General features: G+C 37.6%; 1 protein-coding gene across 5 annotated transcripts in view; it reads left to right on the top strand.

Annotated features, from left to right (window-relative positions):
• NPAS2 (neuronal PAS domain protein 2) overlaps positions 1 to 25,160 on the top strand; it is a 282,607-nt gene that overhangs the window by 213,669 nt on the left and 43,778 nt on the right. For all 5 annotated transcript variants that reach the window (XM_007501138.3, XM_007501137.3, XM_007501139.2 and 2 more), the window contains 5 exons: positions 6,340 to 6,460; positions 7,831 to 7,944; positions 20,200 to 20,318; positions 22,016 to 22,098; positions 22,935 to 23,041. In XM_007501138.3, coding sequence (XP_007501200.1) covers positions 6,340 to 6,460; positions 7,831 to 7,944; positions 20,200 to 20,318; positions 22,016 to 22,098; positions 22,935 to 23,041 — 544 coding nt within the window. The remainder of the gene's footprint in view (positions 1 to 6,339; positions 6,461 to 7,830; positions 7,945 to 20,199; positions 20,319 to 22,015; positions 22,099 to 22,934; positions 23,042 to 25,160) is intronic.

Below are 25,160 nucleotides of genomic sequence, written 5' to 3'. Positions count from 1 at the left end.
CCCATAAGCCAAGTCAACTTCCATTCTACTAAAATAAAATATAAATATATGCAGAAAATACAAAATAATTCTGTTTTAGGTGGGAGGAGAAGGTGGAGAAGGAAAAACTAGAAGCTGGGGTTGGTGGGATCAGGAAAGGCTTCTTGTAGATCAGGAGGTTCTTAACATGGATATGGACTTTTTGTGACGTGGACTCATTTGGCAGTCTGGTGAACCTATGAACCCCTTCTCAAAATAATGTTTTTAAGTGCTTAAAATAAAATTCACATGATTACAAAGTAAAACAATTCTGTTGAAATACCAAAATATAATTTTTATTAATTAACAGTCTCCAAGTTAAGAACCAAAGGTGGCACTTGAACTTAGCTTTAAAAGAAACCTGGGATTCTAGAAAGCTGAAGTGAGGAGGCAATGTGTAGTCCAGACACGAGGAACAGCCTGGGCAAAGGAATAGATGTTGAAGAGAGTGTCATAAGTGAGGAACGGCTTCCTTCCATCTTTCCTTCCTCCTGCTGTGGTTAGACTACAGATAGAGAGAGAGAGAGAGAGAGAGAGAGAGAGAGAGAGAGAGAGAGAGAGAGAGAGAGAGAGAGAGAGAGAGAGAGAGATACATAATGAAGAGTAATGTATAATAAAACTCAAAAAGTTGGTTGTAGCCAAGTTGCAAAGGTTTTCAAACACAAGCACTTGTATTTGATCTTAGAAATAATAGAAAGCAGGGTGGGCAACTTGGTGGCTCAGTGGATAGAGAGCCAGATCTGGAGATGGAAAGTACTGGGTTCAAATTTGACTTCGACTTGCTTACTGTGTGACCCTGAACAAATTACTTAACCTTCATTGCCTAGCTCCTAGAATAAACACATAGGATTTATTCTAAAATGGAAGGTAAGGATCTAAAAAAAAAGAATAGGGAGCCAATATGTATCTACATGGGTAGGTGTTAGGAAGTCTGTAGTTGTAACTTCAGATGAGTTTGCCTTATTCAGAAGTAACCACAATATGTTTTGCGAGTCTGAGATCAACACCAGGTTTTCTAGTTGACTTATACAGTTAATGAAAGGAGCCCCAGTCAGAAGTCAAAACATGTGAGTTTGGATCCTAGCTATGCCACCATCATCAACCTGTGTGTCCTTGGCCAAACACAGTCACCTCTTGGGGCCTCATTCTCATCATCTTCAGGACCTCAGAGTTCTTTTATGGCTCTGCAAAACTGTAAGGTTGGAGTAGCTAATGTCTAAGGTTCCTTCCAGATCTAGATCTGTGATTCTATGAATCTCTCTGAGACTATTTACTCATCTATAAAATCAAGTAACAACATAGATTGCAGTATTGCAAGAGAAACCTTTTGTTAAACTACATGGCATCATATCATTTGGAATTGTTGTGGTTATTATGAGTAACTATTTGGGTTCTAGACCTTTGCTCCCATATTTACCTCGGTTTTGCCTTAGCCTACAAGGGAGCAGGGATACTCAGCAAACTGGGGAGAATGAAAGTTTGAGCTTTCTCTTGAGTAATAATAGAATATATCTGTATATGTATGTAAATTATCTATAGTAATTATATGGTGATATATAAAGTAATAATATATAAACATTATTTGATCTTCACAATGACCCTGTCAGGTAGGTGCTATTATTATTCCCATTTCATTGATGAGAAAACTAGCAAAACAAAAATGAAGTGACTTGCCTAGGGTCACAAAGCTGGTAAATATCTCAGGATAGATTTGAACTCAGGTCTTTCTGACTCCAGACCCAGTGTTCTATCTACTCTACCACCTACCTATCTAGAGTATAGTACAATCATCCCAATTCTAGACCTATCTATGCCAGGTGGAGCCACTGGGTGGTAAAGTGGATAGAACTCTAGGCTTAGATTCAGAAAGACTTATCTTTAAGAGTTCAATTGGTATGAGGCAGGGTGGGAGTTGGGGGTGGAAGAGGGCCTGGGAAGAGGAGTTTTGCCAGAAAAAGGGAAGCTAGGTAGCACAGTGGATAAAGCACTAGCCTGGAGTCAGGAGGTCCTGGATCCAAATCTGGCCTTAGATACTTCCTAGCTGTGTGACCCTGGGCAAGTCCCTTAACCCCAACTGCCTAGCCCTTGCTGCTCATCTCTCTTAGAATTGATACTAAAACAGAAGGTAAGGGTTTGCTTTCTTTTGTTTTTTAATATATTAAAGGGGTCCTGAGACCAAAAAGTTTGAGAACCATTGTTCTAGGCAGCTCATTAAGACTGTAAGTTGAAAATTGGTAGGATATTCCTCACCTGGCAATTCCCTAGATAATAAAGTTCCAAGTCCAGTTGTTATCTCTCTCCTTATCTTTATAGTACAGGAAGAGGGCTTCCCCAGAGTTGGAGAAAAAGCCTTCAGAGAATATATAAATGCTCCTGTGAACTTTGTCTGCTTTCACCATTTCCTCCCACCCCTTATGGGCCAGTGCCAAACCAGGCAATCTGTAAGGCTCTTATTGTAAATGACAGCTCATTTCCTTTAGCCAAAGAGAAAACAGGTAATGCTGAGAGTACAAAAGAGAAAAGGCAAACACTGCCTGCATAACACCTTCATTCAAAGTTACATAAAAATCAAGGCTTTGGGGGCAGTGAGGTAGCTGAGTAGATAGAGTGCCAGGTCTAGAGTCAGGAGGACCTGGGTTTAAATTTGGACTCAGACTTTTGCTGGCTGTGTGACCCCAGGGAAATCACTTAACCCTATTTTCCTAGCCCTTCTCCTTCTCTCTTAGAGCTGTTAGTAAGACAGAAAGTAAGAGTTTAAAAAAAGAAAAAGAAAAAGCCAAGGCTTCTCCTGACTATACTCAAATATTCCTTCATGGAAAAGCAAAATTGGGAAAGGTTTGATTTGGAATTTCAGCTCCAAACATATCTTTGAGATGAGAAAAGACCCAAATAAAGCAGCCAAGTATATTCAGCTTATCACCCAACCTGGGAAAGAGCCTTGTACCTTAGATTGATAAATGATAGTAGTGATAACCTAACACTTCAGTGAAAGCAGTGCATGTTGGCACATTTGCTTTTTCTCTGGAATGGAGACTGGGAGAGTTCCAGCCACAGCTAAGTAGAAGAATATTTATCTTTATCTCATTTTAATCTAATATTTTTGCCTAATTTAATGAGCAAAAGATCAGCAGGTTGCACATGGGTTTAAATTGCAACTTGAGACTATTTTTTTCTTTCACTTTTTTTCTTTCACTTTCTTTCAATTCTTTGAATTGCCTAGCCATCAAAAAGTATGCTATTCTTTCCATTTCTACATTTTGTGTCACTGAAGATAGTAATCAGAATCATCTCAGCCTGCCAGCTCCTACCAGACCAGGCACATCCAGTAGAATTGTACAGTTGTAAATTAAATTAGGAGTATTTTGTACTTTTGTTCATCAGAACCCCAGCCTAGGGCAGTGCTTAATAATTGTATGCTAATTGGTTAACTCATTGAATAACCTGGGATGTATTTAGACTACAGCAGCCCTTCTTGGACACATATGCAATGGGCTCCAATCTGAGGAGTACAAGAGAGGGCCAAGGGGAACCACTTAATTACTATATTTAAGTATATGAAATATTTTCAGGAGGCTAATATTCATCTCCACTACCCTTTTGTGGTTTGGTCATGTCCAACTCTTTGTGACCCCATTTTGAGTTTTCTTGGCAAAAATACTAGGGTGGTTTGCCATTTCCTTTTCCACTTCATATGACAGATGAGGAAATGGGGGCAAACAGGGTTAAGTAACTTGCCCAGAGTCTCCCAACTAGTAAGTGTCCGAGGCTGGATTTGAACTTGAGCATCCCTGACTTCAAATCCTGCACCCTACTTTCCTTGCTGTCCTTAAGGAAAACACCAAATATAAGTACCTGTGATTTAGTCAGAATGGAGGTATCCCAATGGAAGAACTCCATGTAGATCACCACCCACCAATCTATGATTTAGTAGAGGCATCCCAAGAAATATCTCAGGCATGTAGAGGTTGAGCTGTCTGGTCATCATATCATTGATTTAGAACTAAAAGGGGTCATTTAATCCAGCCCCCCTCATTTTATAGATGAGGATGTTGAGGCCCAGAGGCTGGCAACTTAATAACATCAAGGCTAGATTCACACAGTTATTAAGTGTCAAAATCAGGGTTTGAACCCAGATTTCCTTGGTTCCATAGTCCCACTCTTTCCCCCATGCCTCTTGTTCTAGAGATAATAGGCTTAAAATCAAATCAGAACTCATTATCAGCGATTCTTTTTTTTTTAATCCTGACCTTCTGTCTTAGTATTGATACTAAATATTGGTTCCAAGGAAGAAGAGCAATAAGGGGTGGGCAATTGGAGTTAAGTGGCTTGCCTACGATCATAGAGATACGATATGTCTGAGACCAAATTTGAACCTAGGACCTCCTGCCTCCAGGCCTGACTCTCTATCCACTTAGCCATCTACCTGTCCCCTATTAGCAGGGGGTCTGAGTCTTTTTGGTTCCATGGGCCCCTTTGGCAATCTAGCCAATCCTATGCACCTTTTCTCAGAATATCTTTAAATAATTGAAGGAAATGCTACATTTCAATTAGAAGTTACTGAAAATAAAGATCTAATTTTTTTCCCCATCCAAGTTCATAAACCTCTGAAATCTATTTTTGGACCTCAGATTAAGAACCCTGATTTAGACATTCACTGACCTGAAGACAAAGAATTAGACCCTTTCAGAGATCATTCCCAAAACTAGTAGTCTATTGATTTTATAATTTCTTGAGATTCTTTGCCATTTCCTTATGATACAATGGAAAGAATGATCAATTTGGAATCAGAAAACCTATCCTGACCCTTCTACTTACTCCCTGTGGCAAACCTTAGGGCCTATTTAGGCCTCAGTTTCTCCATCTGTAAAATGAAGGCTTTGGAGAAGATGACATGTGGTCCCTTTTAGCCTTCAATCTATATAATTCTATGGGCTTCTAAGGTTTAGTGGCTTAAGTTCTAACTGGCTATACTTCTGCCCATCAAATTTCTTGTAAAGCAAGAACTTTGTCCAATCTTCAATAAAACTACTGAAGCAAAGTTCTGAGACAATAACTACTTATCAGAGGAATCTGGCCCCCTCCCACAAATAGGATACCAGAGCTTCCTCCTGTTCTGAGACCTCTATCTTCTCCAGAGTATGTTTTTTTTTACCTTCTTCAGTGCCTGGTCATGTATTTCTATGCCTGAATAGTCCAGGCAGCAGTGTGTTATTTCATTGGTGGATTTCTAACTTTTAGTACACCCCTAAGTCACATTACCACCACATAATAAGGTGGGCATATAGCAGCCAGCCCAGATATAGCCTATCCTCATGATATCCACTTTAAGCAACAGGTCCCAGTGGGCCCCCTAGCAACAGACCATGAGCTGATATGGTTGGGTAAGAATGGTAAGGTCATGAGGAGGAAGTGATACAGGGTGATGGGGCTCATAATATATCACTGAATCTTGTGACATCCCTAAATATTCAAGCCTTGGGTGAGGGCTTCTTTCTTTACTCTTGCAAGTCACACTGTCAAGCTATAAAAGTTTAACATAAGTTTAACATGAAAGGAAAGAACCCACTTAACTACAACTTACATCTAATTGCTCCTAATTATATTATGCTTTCAGGTTAGCTGATTATCCTTAAAAGAAACATCCAAGAATTAATCACTACCCCTCTAGAATCACATTAAACTTGTTAATACTGATAAAAGCATTAAAGACCTAGGATGGGCAGGGGTCTACTAAAACAGGGTAGTGGTCAAATGATTTCTCACATTAACATTTTTCTTAGGCAAGAATTAAAAACTGCACTCCCATTGGATGTCCTTGACTTACTACAACATTTCTGCATGAGCATTAATAAGTAGACCAGCCAAAAAAGTGTAGCTAGCTGGCAAAATGTAGAGTGTAGGACTTGGGGTCAAGGAGATATGCATTCAAATTCTGCCCAAAATATTGTGCAACCCTGACATTTAGCATCTATGTGCTCAGTTTCCTTATCTGTAACACTGGAATAATAATTGTACCTCACATGGGTGTTGTGAAGATCAAATGTGTCAGCAAAGTGTTTCTCAAAACCTTAAAGCACTAAGTACAGTAATTTCTTTCATTAAGTAAGTCCTGTTAGGTATTCTATGTATTCAAGATTATATAATGTTGCATTGAGAAATTCAAAGGAATGAAAACCACGTCCTTGATTTCTTACCCCAAGAACAGTTTCTATATTTGTCATTGCAGTCATTATGGAAATATGCTTGATTTTTCCCCCCATTTCTTGGTCTTTATTCTTTGTACCTTTTCTCCCATTTCTTTTTCTTTTTATTCTTTTTCAGTCAGATGTCATGGATCAGAATTTGTTAAATTTCCTTCCAGAACAAGAGCATTCAGAAGTTTATAAGATGCTCTCCTCTCATATGCTTGTGACTGACTCTTCCTCTCCAGAATACTTAAAATGTAAGTTTAGCTTTATTTTTGACATAGGATTTTTATTTTTGAAAAAAAAAAAGGAATAGCTCAAGAGTAGTTTCAGAAAGGGAAGTTCATTACAAGAATAGTTTTTCTATGTAAACATCCTGTAGCTTTTTAAGATGTAGTTCAAGTGTAAAGCAAAAGCTGACATTTAATGAATTATGAAGGCAAAAATATATTTTAAAATGAGCTTTTAGCAAGGTCTAATGGTAGAAACCTGGTCTCCCTGTTTGGGGGGAGTCTAAATATGGTAGATTACTTCAGTTTGGGTGTTCTAAGCCTCAGGAGAGCTAAAACCCAAAGTCTGGCACAAATGTGAGCCCCTGGGGATTTCAGGGCCACCAACCAGGTTGCCTAAAAAAAGGGCAAACTAATCCAACTTGAAAAAATAAAGCATGGTAGAGTTTCTCTGCTGATCACTGCATTTTCAACCCAGGCAAAATAGATGAAAGAAAGAATTAAGTTAATTCTAAAAATATGCTTTTTTACATCTAAAATTTGAGAGAATTTAGCTTTTAGAATTTATCACAATTTCACATTTAACTAAAGAATCTGTTACATGAGGCAGAGATTCTGCTTGTGATTAATGAATTCTAGAATCCCTAAACTATCCACTCATCTTGCAAGGCCAAACAGTTGCTCTGTCTACACAGTGCCAAACATCTGGATGAAAAACTGAAAGATTCTATCAAAAATTCAGATGCCTTGTCTACATGATGTCAACCATCTGAATTTTTTACTGTTTTTTTCCTTTGTTTGTAATCTAGATGTCTGGCAGAAGAAGATATCTTTTTCAGGCCAGACTTCTCATTTAGAAGGATTTTTGTCCCCAAAAAGACACATAGGGCTAGACATTAATTCTTAGTGAAATGTCTGTTAGTGAAGCATATAGAATTACATTTATTACAGTAGCAATGATTCTTTTCCCATGTTTTCAAGTTTTAGCCGATTTTCCACAACAATTTATTTTGTCATCCCCTTGATTGTACTTCAAAGCAGGAAAAAATGAAAGAGAAAGAGAGGCTTATTGAGGAGTTTACTTTTAATATACCATACAAAAGCAACCTCAGCTAATCTATGCTGACATAATCAACCACAGACATTTGTGAGCAAATCAAGACTAATTGTGTCCAAATGTGGGGTATGAAATGTCTATGACCTTTAGAAAGGAAAATCTATAGAGCAGAGATTATAAACGGGGCCTACTAGTCAGTCATAATGAGAGAAAGATCCTGGCAGTTTCTGAACAGACTAAATTCACGTAGGAGTTTTCACAAAGACACCACTTGTTTAGTCTAGTTTCTGTGTAATGCTTATATCTCCTCTCTCCCTTCCTTTTCTTTTTAATGATCCAGCTGACAACGATTTAGAGTTTTATTGTCATCTTCTCAGAGGCAGTTTGAACCCAAAGGAATTTCCAACATATGAATACATAAAATTTGTAGGAAATTTTCGATCCTACAACAATGGTAAGCTTTAATTGTCATACCCATGTTACAGTGCCTTTTATCATGGAAACTTGCAGACTGAGGCAAATGTGTTTTTCATATTTTGGCTTGAATTTTAGAGCCCCTGAAATACATCTTTGTATTTATAAAAATTACCAGAAGCTTGAGAAGAGCATGTCCCCACATTGGTCTGTGCCAGCACCAGGGTCTCGCTAAAATTCTGGCTATTCATTTATTTATTTTCTGGTTCGATAAAATAATCATGCACCTTAACAGAAACAACTTGTGGTTAATAAATAACAGGTTTTTATACTACATGCACACATTAGTTTAAAGAGTCCTCTTTTTCCCACTCAAACATCCACAAACTCGGATTCTCGCTCCTCCACCCTTGTTACAACTAGACTACCATAGAATGTTTCAATCCTGATGGCTTTGTAACATAGACTGAGTTGCCTAAATTTCTTTCTAATTAGGCAGAGGGAAATATAATGTTTTAACCATTATCTGTTAACACTATACAGTGTAAATCTAGACTAAGAAACTTTAATTTCTGAAAAGCAAGCTCTTTGTATCAATTACCTAGTGAATTGCTTTAGCTGTATATTTCAGTGTCTCTGTAGAGTGCCAATATGTAAAATGGACTTCTAAATCCCCAAATTTGCTTTCACTTTTGTCTCAAATAAAATTTGGACTGGGGATTCTTGTCAGCAACCTAAAATACTGCCAGATCATAGAACTAGAGCTGAACAGGGTCCCAGAGGCTACTAGTCTAACTTCCTCGTTTAACAATTTAAGAAACTGAGGCCACAAGAGTTTATTTTACATGACTTCAATGTTCTTTCCACTATCTCATTCTTCCTTTCTGTCAAAAAAAAATTCCCTATTTAGAGAAGTTTATTTCTTGATCTATTTGAAAGGTGGGAGGGCTTTGTTGGCTAATCAATTAACAAGCATTTTTACCTTTCATATCCTAGGCACAATATTAAATTCTCAGGGTACAGCCAAAAATGAAAGACAGGACACGCCCTCAAGTACTTAAATTCTTTCATAAATCTCACCACTGGGCAAGAAACTTACTTTTTTTTTTCTAAAATACCAAAGGGGAAAAGGAAAAAAATAATGAGAATTTTCAGCAGAGAGAAAAGAGATATGGAGGAAGGAATGAGGTAAGAAGAGGAAAGCAGAGAAAGATGGATGCAAAATGGAGATGATTTTGGAACATAGATGAGGCATTGGCAGTGCTTTTGGCTGCTTTTGCCTTGGATCGTGCTGAACTTGTCTTAGCCAAAAAAAGTCAACGAAACTAACCCACTATGATTCTGTTGGACCAAAGCCACACTAATGCCATTGGATCCTAAAGTTTAGAAAGTCCATTTTCATCAGTTTATACCAGAATCTTCTGTTTTACATACTATTGGTATATATTTGCTTGCTTAAAAGTACCTAACAAAAAAAAATCACATGAACCTGCTACAATGATTTTCTTTTTCTTTTCTTCCCCCTTTTCACAAATTCCTTATCTTCTTTGTATTAATTAAGAAGTATCCATTCTAAAAGAGAAGAACGGGAATCGTGGTTAAGTGATTTGCCCAGGTTCACACAGCATCTGAGGTCAGACATGAACCCAAGTCCTCTTGATTCCAGACCTGGCACTCTAGCTATCCACTGTGCTACCTAGCTGCCCCCTACAACTATTTTCAAATGCAATATTCAGGACTTTGATACATGCATATAAGTTAAACAGAATAACAGGATGATTGCTATGAGAGTTCTATTCCTGGTGCTTCTTGGTTGCCTTTTCCCCCAACTGGGGTCAGAGATGGCACCAATCCAGAGTAGAGATCTCCTACCCATTTAGCATGAGATGTTATAAAAAGAGAAGCAGCAATTTATCAACCAAAACTAGTCTGAGGACAGTTAAGACTTGACTTGACTTTACAGTACCCAGAACCATGGATCAAAATTAACTAATCAACCCATACAATCTAGCAAACACTTATTAAGCACCTGCTGTATGCAAAGCACCATGCTAGGTATTGGCCATATGAAACCAAATAAAAAACAGACCTTCTTACGGCAACTAACATTCATTCTGCTGTACAAAATGTATAGGCAGAGGGTCCTATTGTTTGTTATCTCAGGGTTTGTTAGTTGAGTCTCCATCATTGCAACGAAGTTGTGATTTATGTTGTTTCAGACATGTGATTCCCTGGTACAGGGAGCTTCCAGTGATCAAGTCCCCTCTACCAAAGCAGAGCAGCAGCTGTTCTGCTCTTATCATCTTAGAGAGTTGCCTGATACATTTAGAGGTGCAGTGATCTACCCTAGATGATCCAGCAAATATATATGAGAGGGAGGACTTGAACCTAATCCTGGTTCCTTATCCACTTAGTTAAGGGAAATTCTACCTTGCTTCTCTAATGATTTAAGTTAGCCTTATGTCTCAGAGGCAGGACCCGAACCCTTGAATTCCCTCCCTTCAAAGCCAAATCTATCAGATGTATCAGAGTGCCTCCCTGCTAGCTGTGAACACATGAAAATGTTCATTAACAGAACTCTTGTAAAATTAGACCCCATTGAAACACACATCCCTCCTCAATAGGTTACCATCTTTGTTGGCCAATCTCTCACTAATCATTGCTAAGTGTTTCTCATGAAAATGATTTGAATATCAAAGAACGTAGAGCGGCCTTGAGAAAATTTACAAAAGCCTACATGTTTTTACAGTAATGACCCTCTGACTGGTGTTAAGAAAAGCAAATTCAAAGTGAAGGATGCTCTATACTATCATTCAATTCTGTTGAGGAAAAAAAAAATACCAATAAAACCAACATTTCATTCAATCTAAGAATTAACACCATACAATTTCAATTGAAAAGAAAATTTTTGTTAAATATAAAAGAAACATAATTTTTAGTTTCTTTTTCAAGTTAAAATCCAAATCTAACTTTCCCCCCACATTTCCTATGAAATGTTAGTCAAAGTTTTATTGTTAAAGTGACCTTTTTCCAGTACCATTTATCCTCTGATAACACCCCTCCCAAAAAAAACCTTTTGTTTTTCAAATATTTTTCCAATTACATGTACAAAATTAACTTTAAAAAATTTTTGATGTCCAAATTCTCTTATTCCCTTCCCTCTCCTCCCCACCTATTGAGAAGATAATTTCTACATCCATTCCTGCAAAACATATTTCTATATTAGTCATATTATAAAAGAAAATACAGACCAAAAAGGATGTATTAAAAAAAGAAAGTTAAAAACAGTATGTTTCAATTCACATTCAAACTCCATCAGTTCTTTCTCTGGAAATCCTTCAGAATTATCTTGGATCTTTGTATTGCTGAGAATGGCTAAGTCATTTACAGTTGATCATCATATAATTTTGCCACTACTATATATAGTGTTCTCCTGGGTCTGCTAAGTTCACTTTGCATCAGTTGATGTAAGTGTCTCTGGGTTTTTCTGAAAGCATCCTGCTCATCATTTCTGGTAACACAATTATACTTAATTTTTTGCATGATTACTTGAGCAGAGACAGTACTATCAATTAGGGAAATCAGAAAACAACTTCCATAGGAGATTGCACATCAGCTGAGCCTTGAATGGCGTAAGGGATTCTAGGAGACAGAGATGAGGAGGGCATGCAGGAACATATGCAAAGATTTGGACTTAAGAAATAGAATGCTAAATTTAAAGAACATCAAGTAAGTCAGTTCAACAGAAACATGCATTGTGTGAAAGGAATTAATGTTAAATAAGCCTGGAAAGGTAAGTGGGAACCAGATTACAGAAGACTTTGAATTCCAAGCTAAGACGTTTCTATTGTATCCTAGAGGTAGTAGGAAACCATCAAAGGTATTTTGTCAGAATGGTGAAATTATCACAATTGTCCTTTAGCAAGACTATCCAATGTCTAGAAGCAAAGGAAAGGATGTTTGTAGTGGGCTACCATGTATTTAGGTCCCCCTCCTCCTTCATGGCAGGTAATAAATAATCCTCTGAGATATAAAGCAATAGCTTAGTAACAGAAGAAAATAGGAACAAAGGATAAAGTTAACTAAGTTTAAACAGGTACACCCTATGCTTTATTCAGTTCTTCACTGAATGAGATGCCAAGTATCCAATAATGCTAATCTTTCCTGGCCCTCCCTTGCCCAATTCTCAGATTGATGAAATGATGCTGCTGTTGGAGACAATGGTGAACAGTCCCTTCCAGAGTTCAGTGTACTTAAAAGAAAACTGTACCCTGTGTCTCTCCTTCCTTTTAGTATTTGTCAGAATGATAAGAAATCAGCATCCCTTTGCTTTTCCTTAAATTAAACATAGTAAGTAAAATTAGGGACTGACCACCCTTAATTGCAAATAGCTGAGAATTCTGTTCATTGTCCATCCAATGACTATCTTATTGAACCAAGAAAAGAACGGAATAGTTGTTATTGAAGTCCTCCATGTGGAAGATCCCCTCTGTGGGGTTTTGATTTCCCCTACCTCTTAGGGAGTCCCAGGTGACAGCACAGGAAATCTGGTGATAATCACACCTTACTGATTCATATTATAAAACACATTACACCAGTTTTTAATGACCCTTTCAGATTTACTTTATATTTGGACTAATATAAAAAGAGTTTTTAGAGGTGGCTAGATGGTGCTATGGATAGAATGCTGGGTCTGGAGACAGAAGAATCCTCTTACTCAGTTCAAATCTGACTTCCGACTAGCTATGTGACTTGAGGCAAGTTGCTTACCCCTGTTTGCCTCCATTTCTTCATCTCTAAAATGAGCTGGAGAAGAAAATAGAAAACCACTTCAGTATCTTTGCCAAGAAAATGCCAGATGTACTCATAGCATTGGACACAACTGAAAATAAATGGACAACAAAAACAATATTAGATTTGTTTTTCTTAAGGTACTTGCTTAGTGGCTATATTGGCTCGGGGGGGAGGAGAGGGGGAAGGGTAGTCCAGACCTATGGTTTCATGAGAATAAGGAACTCCCAGTGAGGAAACTTCTTTCACCAGTACAAATATTCCATTGTCCTAAAACTTAATGACCTGGGATAGCACTGAAAGGTTAAAAAAGTTACCCTGTGGCCACATGGCCAATATTGTCAGAGGCAGCAATTGAACCCAGGGCTTCTGGATTCTTAGGCTGAATTTCTCTCCACTATACCATACTGCCTTTTGTTATAATTACATTACATCCCTTGAAACAGCATAGTATATCCTAGATCAGGGGTCCCCAAACTACTGAGACCATTTATCCAGCCCCCACTGCACTTCCGGAAGGGGCACCTCTTTCATTGGTCATCAGTGAGAGTACTATGTGTGGCAGTGCACTCTTCTGCCTTGGAACCAATATACAATATTGATTTCAAGATGGAAGGTAAGGGTTAATAAATACAGTAGCCTGAGAAGCCTTCCATAGATTTTACCAGACTGAATAAAGATGTTCATGATGCAAGAAAGGCCAAGAACCCCTAATATAGACTATTCCTATAGCCTTTTTTTTAAGTGTCTTCCTTTTCCCTTCCTTCTATTTTTGTGTTCTCCTCTTAGGGACTTACTATCTTTATGCTGTTTCCTCACTCTAATGCTCATCCTGGTCCTCCCTTCTCTGGAAGTACCCCAGCTCTTTTCATACCCATCTCCCCATCACAGATATCTCTGGCAGTAATGTGGTCCAATGGAAAGAACAATAGATTTGTAGGTAGATCTAGGTTCTGGTTTTGCCTCCACTACTTATTACCAGTGCCAGCTTGGACAATTCACATCACTTTGCTAGGCCTCAGTTTCTTGTAAAATGAGGAGGTTGGACTAGATGACCCCTGAGGGTGAATTCAGATCTAAATCTATGGTTCTGTTATCCTTTTAGGACCTTTTCAGGTGATTTGGGGAAGGGATTGGGTTGGAGAATCCTTTAAATCAGTGTGAGCTAAAGTATTCATAGGCAATTTTTTTTAAACCCTTACCTTCCATCTTGGAGTCAATACTGTGTATTGGTTCCAAGGCAGAAGAGTGGTAAGGGCTGGGCAATGGGGGTCAAATGACTTGCCCAGGGTCACACAGCTGGGAAGTGTCTGGGGCCAGATTTGAACCTAGGACCTTCCGTCTCCGCTCTCAATCCACTGAGCTACCCAGCTGCCCCCCATAGGCAATTTTAACTTACTATGTTACTTCTCCCAGATAATATTTTAAGTTTAATGGGGATCTTAACTCGGAGTAACATCCAACACTTTGTTGGCATCAGTGAGAGAAATTTGGCATAAAGAAGGCTTTTACACAACTCAGAAATCACCGTGAAGATAGCTCTGCAGTCTTATCTACATGCAAGGCCTTTCCTGACAATTCAGAGATTTCTCTGGATTAGCATTCAGAATATCTAGCAGGATGCTATGTACCTAGAAGTGCATACTTAATATGAATTGAGGCCATGAGTCAGGAGGGGGAAGCACCTCTGCTTGAGTTATCCAGATTGATTTATCCATTTGGACAGTTCCAAATTCAGCAGGTAATTGTGCAACTCGTCCTCCCACCCACCCAGTTCTGTTTTACTTCTAGCTGTATCAACACAGCAGTCATTGCTCAAATACTTTATCAAAACAGAGCTTTCTCATGCCATGATATTTGCACATCTTGGTCACTCCTTAGGAAAAGTATCTTCCACTACGGATGCTCTAGAAAAGGCTTAGGGAAAGTTTTTTTTTTTTTTAAATGAGGATTTTTAACAAATATGAGAAATGGGCTCTTTTCGTTTATCTGGAGATAGAGAAATTCTATCTTTAATTAAACATTTGATTTTTTTTTATTTCAAGCCAAGTCAGTCAAAATAAAACTTCCTAGAGAAATCTGTTAGATTTGTAGCCACATTTTCCATCATCTTCATTTATAAAAATTTTCTTTACTCTTCATGACATCTGTGTCATAGAGGAGAACATTAACCACTTGGCTGGACAATGCTTTTTTGTTCTGTCTTCCTGAAATAGGTCTGAAATAAAATCATCTTGTCCAGGGCTACATAGTTGCATTGCCTGATGGAAAAAAAAAATACTACATCTATTGAAGAAACTTATCCTTTTTAACTCCTAGCAATGTCTTCTGAATCATAATTGGTCAAGTTTTTCATTCCATACCAAAACCCCTTTTTACCATTTTGCCCCTCCAGCCAACCTTGTTCCACTTTATTTGGATGGAAATGATTGGATTCTTTTTAAAAGGATGATAAACAAATTTTGATTTAACATGCCCTAATAGGTTGGCAAAAGTTGTTCAATGACAACTTTATGCCAGAAAGAAGGCACTCCTTCATTATTTCTCTAATACTCCTCCCTCAGATTTGGAATCAAATATTTGTCTGTCTGAGATCCAGAAAGCAGTATTTCAAAAGTGGCTGGTATGGTTCCAAATAGGTCACCCTCAGTAAACATTCCCCTCCAGGCTTTCCAGAAACCACACACCACAGTATAAAAGTTTCCTTGCCCTCATTTTACCTACCAATCTCTAACCACACACCCAGAATTGAAATTCACTCTGGCAAAATTCAGAAATTTTTCAACTTATACAACACTCAGGTTTCACATGTTTCATGGGATTTATTAATAGAAATAAATAACCTGACTGAGGTTGCCCCATTTTATGGTTTTGGATAATCTGCCTTTTTTTTTTTAATTGACTTGTATTTATTGAGATGTCTTAGGTGAAAGAACAAGTTGGCCATTGTGCCTGACCTCTCTGCAGTTGAAGATCTAAATTTGGCAACCAGTAGAACCATCTTCATTGGTGTTTCCAACCCATTTACTACAGTGTTCCTAGAAATGAGAAGCAAAGAGCGCCCTCTAACTTTAATGCAGAAGTTTCTTTTCCTTTATCTGTAAATTGCATGGTCTTAAGAGAGTTGTCATTTGAATAGTTACTATCATCATCCAGAAGACTGTGATCAGAAGTTACTATTTTGCAGTACATGATCCTAAAATATTCTCAGTTCTTTACATAGAAGAATGCTATGAAATCTGAGCAAATTAAAATTAGAAGGAAATGTATATTGCTCATCCAAGTATCTTCCTGCTTTCTCGGCTAGATAATGGATCCATTCTACATGTAGGATCCCTGTTGCTTTTAGGATAAAATATATACTCCTTTAGCATTTAAAATCCTTCAGAAACTGACTACATTCTTTCTTGCCATTCTGAATTACATATTATTCTCCTTCACAGTCTGTAGTGCAATTAAGTTGACCTATTTGGCCACATAGTAGCAAAAACGCAGAAAATGTAGGGAGTGGTAGGTTTTTAAATGTGCCTAAATTTCTCTACGAGAAATAATTAAGAGCAAAGCATTAGCCAAAATTGACAACATCCAAGTCCCTTGGACAGTTTTCAGCCTTTTGCCTCTCAGTCATCATCCCTTTGTCTCTCTATTCAAAGCTGAAGAAGTGTGGGAAAGAAGGGAACAAAAATTACCTTGGCAAGTCAGACAGCCCCTATTGGCCAGAAGTGGGCTGTTATTTTGCTGATGTCCTCCAAAAAACCCAATAACCTAGCTGTTCATAATGCATTCAACTAAGCATATTGTGAAAGGAGAAAAGACAAGACAGAAAATTGTGTTTAATTAGTGGGGGATGATTCCTCATGAATGCACAGAAGATTACTTTTCCGTGAAAATTTCCTAACAGTGGCCTGAACTGTTTGAACATTTGTCACAAATGGGAATTTGGGGCCTTTATTCTTCCTTCAGTAAAAGTGTGCCATTGTTTCCAGTCATTTTATCCAAACGAAGTCTTTCACAGAAGTACACCTGCCTTTTTCTTTGTTTATTCTGAAAAGTGCTGACAAAGCTATTTGTCTTTATCCTTGTAGTCTATTAGCTGTTACCCTACAGCTGTTGTAGCCAATTTATCACACACAGACTAGCTCTGATCAGAATACATAATTGTTTAGCCTTAATGTCAGATACAATCAAAATGGAAGGAAGTCAAAAATCCCCATTTCTCTTCTTGTGCGGTTAAGCAGTTCTAAAATACCCTCATCCTCATTTTTGCCTTCCAGTTCTGACTTTTGCCACAAATCCCCAGACCACCTAAAACCTCTCCTACCTAATCTCTCTGCCTCCTGCCATTGCTGATTTAGGGGTTCTCTGTTGCTTGATTTTTGAAAATGATGAATCTGGTCTTTCAATCTGCTGGTGATGAAGCTATGAAGTTCCTCCCTTTCCATAGGTATCCAAGGAACCCCCTAATCCAAAGAAACAGGACTGCATTCAGGTGCAAATGCGGAGCTTTATAGATTCTCTGGAAGGTTTGATCATCAGATTGAAATAGAGTGCCTGACTTCATATGGAGTACTGGGATCAGATCTTATATGTACCTTCAAAGTCAGTAGGAATTGGAGTAACTATGTATATATATTTTAGAAGGGAGGAAATGTTTATGTTAACTTCCAGTTAATAATTTGCTGAATTATCCAGATAATTGTCTGAATTCTTCACCTAGCTTTGACAATACTCAAAAGTCTGATCATTCCAGGCCCCTTTTTCCATTTGGTGACTAATTCCATCAAAGGCTCAGGAAATGCAGATATCTTATTTCCCCCAAATCAAAGAAAAGTAGATTTTTTTCCCTTACTTCATTAAACAAATTAATTAAATCTCTAATTAATACTCCTAAGGTAATTTAAGGATAAAGAGTGCTAGAGAAGTTTTTTAAAGTGATAAATATGATTAAGTCTCAGTGTACAGATTATTCCTATGTCTATCTGTAGGATATGTATGGAGACTCCTACTATAAGTAAAAACATTTCAAAGGCAATCTACAAAATGTTTGAAGTAATTCCCTTTGGTTTCAGTTAAATTTCATTGCTCATTTACTATAGTCCCTGATCAAGTTTAAATTGTGGGGGCCAAATCTTATTTAAAGGAGTAGTGTTTTGTCATTTTCATTAATAAAACAACTTTATCAGATCTATAACCATGCATAAATAATGAAGCCTTCGTAATTGGGCTTAGAATTTCACCTGAAAAGCCCTTAGAAGTTAAAATTTTTGTCGGATGAAAAGATAAGTAAGAATGGAGTAAGAGAGGGACAGCAAAGCCAAAATGAAATCATGCCTACATCTGCTTTATTTCCACTACTCAAATTCACATTCTCATATAAAGTGGCATTTATAATAAGAGGAAATGACTGGTTGGGGCAGGTGTTTCCTATTTCCTTTTTCTTTCCTTCTTTCCTCACCCACATCATATTATAGAAGAAAGCTTTTGCTGACTGAGCAGGTTAACCCAGCACCCTAACTCCTATTCAAGCAGGACAGGTAGTTTCGGAAGATTTTACTTAAAATCTTTGGTTAGCATGAAATCTTTGCATCAAAAAGGTGGACGGGTGGAGGGAAATACGGGATTTCAGTTACTTTGCCATTATTTGTCCAATCTTGTCTCTTTACTTTAGGGAAAGAGTGTTTCACATCTGGGAATTAAAAAAAAATTATACAAAAAAAATGCAGATGTTCACATCTGTAGTTTGTTTCCTAATGTAATACCCTACCCCCCTCCATAGGATTTTTGGCTCACTCTGTAAAAGGATCTACAATAGTCTAAACTGATTAATGACAGATGTGAATTCTCTACAGGCCACTTATTTTTTATCTCTCACACATTTTGTTATTCTTGTTTTGAAACATTTATTGGTGTTGGTTTGAATGAATCCTGAAAGCATCTGTAATAAATTGGCTTTACTCCTGTTAGTGAACAGAAGCCCATATTACAATGCCATTTAGAAAACATTAACTAACAACAGAAGCAAATGCATTAAATAAAAATTCCTGGAAAGCTTAAAATATAAAGAGGGGTTTTGAGACAATTTCAAAAATGTGCCTCAATTTTTTATAATATAAAATACTTATTGTTTCATAAAATCATAGTTTTAAGGAGGGAAAAGGGGGGAATTAATAGACATATTTAGAATAGGAGAGGGACTAGCATTTCATTAGTGTAAAGAATGTGCAGATGAGGAAACCCCTCTACCAATTCAGGTACCTTCTCTGTAGTTTAGAATCTTCAAGAGTTACCTAGAGCTCTTGGAGGCTAAATGATTTACCCTGTGTCACAAAAGATTCACCCTCAGGTCTTCCTTGTTTCTGAGGCCAGCTCTCTATTCTCTATACCACACAGCCATCACAAATATATTCATTCAGTCATATTCATCTCTTCATGATCCTAATTGGGGATTTTCTTGACAGAGATATTGGTGTGTTTTGCCATTTCCTTCTCCATCTGATTTTACAATGGAGAAAATTGAGACAAAGGGTGAAGTGACTTGTTCGGGGTCATACAACTAGTAAATATCTGAAGCCTGATTTGAACTCAAGAAGAGGAGTCTTCCTTACTCTAGGCCTGGTGCTCTATTTAATGCTCCACCTAGCTTCCCTATTTAAACCATGTTTAAAATTTTTAAGTTCAGAAATATATTCTGTAGGGCAATATTGACTATAGTGAAAAATTTTTTCCTTAAGTCCTACTCCAATGTCTCATTTTTATTGTAGATGTGACCCTAGATTCTTAAAAGGTATGCCAATAAAGTGTAAGCTCTGTTAGATTTTATCATGATGGAAAGACTTTGAGTATGGTCCTAGGCAATAATCTGAGTCTGATTTTCCAATGACCAACCTAGGGAAGTACAAATAGGCCCATCAAAATTAGGCTGACCACTTAGTAGTAAATGTTTGGGGCCATGGTAAGTTATAAAACAATAATATTCTGTGTGTGTGTGTGTGTGTGTGTGTGTGTGTGTGTAAAAAGAAGACTGCACAGTGTAGTAGATGGAGAGCTTGCCTTATCTGGGTTCAAGTACAATGGCTATGTGATCCCAGGTGAGTCACTTAACTATAAACTAGAGAGAAGACTGTTGACATGATTTGGAAGAGTTTGTTTCATCATCCAGGATTTCTCTCTGTCAATGAAATCACATTGAATTACCATAACCTTAGTATCCTTGAAGAATATATACACTGTTTATTTTCTATTTGTGTCTCTGACACCTAGTGGGTGCTTAATAAGTGCATTTGTAAATAAATGCTGGTTTGGCTTTGGTAATGAGGTTACTCTCATTTCTCATTTAAAAAATAAAAAAGCTGAGATGTTTCCCTCCAACACAAGATGGTAGGAGTTTTAACTACAGTAATCTTATGCCTACTTCTGCCATTTTGATGCTTTATGTGACCAAGAAATCTCTAGACTAGACAGATACACTAAATGTTTGGTTTCTTTCCTCTCTCTCTCTCCCCAGTGCCTACCCCCTCTTGTAATGGCTTTGACAATGCAGTGACAAGGGCTTACCGCTCCCCACTAGGAAAGCAAATCTGCTTCATCGCAACTGTTCGTCTGGCCACCCCCCAGTTTTTAAAGGCAAGTACCCTTTGTGAGATGTTAGTCATGGGAAATACTCAGAAACACTGCATATTCTTGAACTTCCTGCACCAGGGTTTTATACTGTCCTATCATTCATATCAAAATCTAGATAATCCAAGCAGAGCACGGACAATTTAGAAAGATATCTGAGCTTGGTAGTCCCTGTGGGATTCCACAGCCAGATCACAGGGTCCTGTAACTTGCTGCTGCTGCAAACAAAAATGGGTGTTATCACCCAGCAACTGGATTTCGTTTTGTTTTATTTTGGTTGACTTTCTTTGTATCCTCCAATACTTAGTACAGACCCTGGGATAGATTAAATTTTCAGTAAATGCTTGTTTATTGACTGGCCAACCTGATGAATTCACATTTTTTTAAAAGTATCTCATTTTTGCTTCTTCCATTTAATGCCCATTCTCCTAGGCAAGACATATTTTTCAGTCTGGGGTCAGGGAAAAGGGGATGGCAGAGAGGAAAGAAGAAGCAATGATGGATGGAGGGAGAATACTTGGGAAAAAGATAAGTCCCATGATCCAACTACTTCAAATTTTTTCTTCCAAGTCTCCTTTTCACTTATCACTTATACAGTCAAATCTGCCTCTTCACCTGATTTCCATTCCATAGTTAAAACCATATTTCAAAAGAGCAGTTGACTAAAGGGCAAGAGTATACAAATGCACTTTTCAGTCTTGTAGACTGTATTCCAAACATTCCAATATTAATAATAAGCATTTATATAGTATTTAAGGTTTGCAAAGCATTTTATAAGTATTATCTCACCTCCCCACAATAACCCTGGGTGGCAAATGCTCTCAGTTTTCAGATGAGGAAACTGAGCTGGCAGAGATTTAAGTGACTTGCCCAAGGTGACACAGCTAATAAATATCTAAATCTGAATTTGAACTCAGGCCTTACCAATCTCAAATCAGATTTTAATACTGACATCTTTAAAAGCAGGAATAAGAATCAACTGTATCAGGTTGGGAAAATTGAAATCTTTGGCTCTTATGGGATTACTTTGTCATGTATTAATATTATATGAGACTATGTTTTTAAAAAACCCTTACCTACCTTAGAATCCTTACCTATCTTAGAATCAATTTGAAGACAAAAGACCATCAAGGGTTAGTTAATCAGGGTTAAATGATTTGCCCAGCTTCACATAGCTAGGAAGAGTCTGAGGTCATATTTAAACCCAGGTCCTCCTAACGCTACATCTGGTGTTCTATCCACTGTACTACCTACCTGCCTCATTAGATTGATATGCCATTTCCCCAAAGTTGACCCTTGTAGGGGCAGCTAGGTGGACAGTTCCGAGTTGTGTGGGCAAGTCACTTCACCCCTATTGCCTAGCCCTTACTACTCTTCTGCCTTGGAACCAATACCTAGTAATGATTCTAAGACAGAAGGTATGGGCTAAAAAAAAAAGCTGATCCTTATCATATGGACAGTACATGAGAAGGGAGTGAAATGGCATTTTGACTCCTGTGTATTTTTCCTCATCCTGTGAAATAAATTTAGTGCCAAGGCATACTGAAATTAGCTGCAGATGATGTATTTCATTGCAACCCAACTTGGAGCCTTAGGAAGTTTCTAATTTCTTTATTCTACATATCCTTCTGAAGCAAAAGCTGACAAAGCAGGACTGAGCATCTGGCACCCTTCAGTAATGAACATTTCTCCTCCTGCTACAGGAAATGTGCATAGTTGAAGAACCTTTAGAGGAATTCACTTCAAGACATAGCCTGGAATGGAAATTTTTATTTCTGGATCACAGGTTTGTGAACATCAAAACAGATTTCAATTGGGTCCCTTTTAAGTTTTGTTTGTGTGAACCATTATGATCTCCTTGAGAGAGGAAAGTAGGCGAGGATCATTTGAAGGAGAATGAAATCTGGGCTGTAAGAATGAACATTCCCACCCAAGTATGATGCTGAGTTTCACTTTGACTTCACTCCTCTGCATTAGGATGCCTTTGTTGTACTCTGGGTCAGGCAGCCCCAGGAGGAAATGAAGCATTTGGCTACTCAACCATCTTTGCAAAGACAAGATACTTAAATCTGGCAGTTCTTCCTTTTTGGGTCTTTGTGAAAGTTAAGGGACAATGGCTGATCACATTTCTTTTAAGTCCCATCCTGATTTTGTTCCATTAATTTACATTTCACTAATTAATACAAATATTAAGCTTTCCTTTTTTCTTCCTTTCCATTTTGTTTCATGATTGGTTTGGTCTGTTGTTTTTTATTTGTTTTGATCACTGACTGATCCACTTTCTGATTTTTCAAATGTCATCTAAGAATTATACTCTTTCTTATTTGTCCAAAATCCATCCAAGGAAAATCTTAACCATTTATAGAATATTCCCATGGATCTTTGGGAAATGTAGCTTCACCCCATTTTAGACTTTTGTAAAGCTGTGGGAATTTTCTTTCCTTTTTTGCCCTTAAAGACCATAAGGCTCTAGCCATTCTTCCAAACATAAAGTATGCTGAGTACCTTACGGTAAATAAAAGGGCCAGCCACAATCAATTTCTAAAATAGCCTATATCATAAAGGCTAAAACTATTTAAAAATTAAATAGACTACATTTGTTTTCTTATTATCCTTCTGCAGAGCTCCACCAATCATAGGATATTTGCCTTTTGAAGTGCTGGGTACTTCCGGCTATGATTATTATCACATAGATGACTTAGAACTCCTAGCCCGGTGCCATGAACACTGTAAGTATAACACCATTTAAACTCAGGGGCAGCCTTCTTTGGCAGGAATGGGCTACATGGGCTCTAGCAGGGGGAGAATTAGATTTCTGTGTTTTTGCAAGTGAATTTACTTCCTGGTTTGATTTAGAGTTTTGAGGTATTATACTTCCTTTGGAGTGGTCCTGAGAAAAATGCTTGCTTTTGGAGAAATTAGTGGATTGTAGGATTAAAGCAACTCTCAGCTCTATACATATCAGTTACACAGGAATAATGCATGTTGAATTTCTAACTCTGAAGTGGTTTCTTCTTGCCACCTAACATATTCCAAGTCCCTTCCTCATTATCCATCTTAACTGTGCCAAGAGAATACAAATTAATGTAAGAACAATCAAGGGCAGCTATGTGACTCAATAGATTGAGAGCCAGAGATGGGGGATCCTGGGTTCAAATCTAGCCTCAGATACTTCCTAGCTGTATGGCCCTGGGTAAGTCATTTAATAACCCCATTGCCTATCCCTTACTATTCTTCTGCCTTAGAACCAATACACAACATTGATTCTAAGACAGAAGGTAAGGATTGTTTGTGTTTATTTGTTTGTTTTTTAAGAATAATCAAGAGGGCAATATTTGGGGGATTTGGGGGAAGAAGCAGATCACATAGTACATGTTTCAAAGTACTTTGGGGTATCAGTATCACAGCTCCTTTTCATTAGTTATGGTAAATTTAGTTCCAATCCACTGGTTATTTTTGTTGTTGTTCACTTGCTTCAGTTATGTCTGACTCTTCATGAACCTATTTGGGGTTTTCTTGACAAAGGTACTGATGTGGTTTGATATTTCCTTCTCTAGCTTATTTGAAAGATGAGGAAACTGAGGCAAAGACTTGTCTAGAGTCACACAGCTAGTAAGGGTCTAAGGCCAAATTTAAATTCAGGTGTTCCTGACTCCAGGCTCTATGCTCTATCTACTGTGCCACCTAGCTGCCCATCATTTATGAGCTAGCTTGATGCTAAAAAGATGAATTTTACAATCAATTTATTTTTTTCTAAAAATAGTTCTTGTTTATAGAAAGCACTATAACCTCTCAATTCTAATGCTTGTTGAGGGAAGAATACCCTTGAGTATTTCTCAAGATTAGCTGTTAGAGATTACTCTAATCTTTAAAGCTGCAAGCCATTTAGTTGCCTTTGACTTTGCTGACCTCACGATCCCTTCTCCTTGAAGAATTCTTTTTGATTTCTAAAAGACTTTAGGGGTGCTTTTGTTTGCTTCTTTGATTGGGTTTGTCGTTGTTATTTTTTGATGGGATAGGGAAGTCTCAATATAAGCACAGATTAGATATCCATGCCCTCTTTAACCTACTTTTAAGTATTTTGTGCTTCTCATCTAAACAAGTATTACATTCTCCCAAAGACTCTCTAAGTGTTATGCTGTCTTAAATTTCTAGTTGTGATTTATCCTTATGTGTTCATATAAGAAATGTTAAATCCTTGTTACCTGCCCCAGGATCAAACATTCCTCCCTGTCCAATTCAGTAAATTGCCAGCTTCTTCATTCAGAGGATGCCTATAGACATCCTGTAGGATTCTCATTAGCAGATGGAATGTCAGGCTGGATAGATCAAGGCTATCATGTAGGATTGGGTGGAGGAGAGAAGATTTCTATATGATGCAAATTTTACTGTGGGGCTGCACTGACTAAGCATAAGCTGCTGACTGATAGCCACAAAATTAGTCCAAAGGTTGATAGCCATCAGTTCTATTTTGGAGTCCATTTCTTCCAGAATCCCTTACCAGACCCCCAGTATCTTAAGACAATTCAATAGAGATTACAAGATAATGTTCCAGAAACTCTGGGATTGTTTTTAATTAAAACTTGTTTTAAGATGTAGCAGTATCTGCCTTTACTTGAGAAGCCTCTTTACTTTTTGAGTTGAAGAAAAATTCTGATTATAAGATTTCTGCTTCTTAAATCTATAATTATACTGCTTTCCTCCTAAAAATGTTAAGACAAGAAGATTAGAGGCATAAGCCATGTTTGATATTATCATTTTTAATCATTAATTATATTTTTACAATTAACTTTGAAAGAGATCATTTTCACATTTTTTAAAATTTGTTATATGCAGTGTACATTTTCT

The sequence above is a fragment of the Monodelphis domestica genome, chromosome 8 (assembly GCF_027887165.1).
Source record: "Monodelphis domestica isolate mMonDom1 chromosome 8, mMonDom1.pri, whole genome shotgun sequence".
NCBI classification, from domain to species: Eukaryota; Metazoa; Chordata; class Mammalia; order Didelphimorphia; family Didelphidae; genus Monodelphis; species Monodelphis domestica.
The sequence above is the reverse complement of the archived record's forward strand: the minus strand, read 5'-3'. Positions and strand labels throughout refer to the sequence as shown.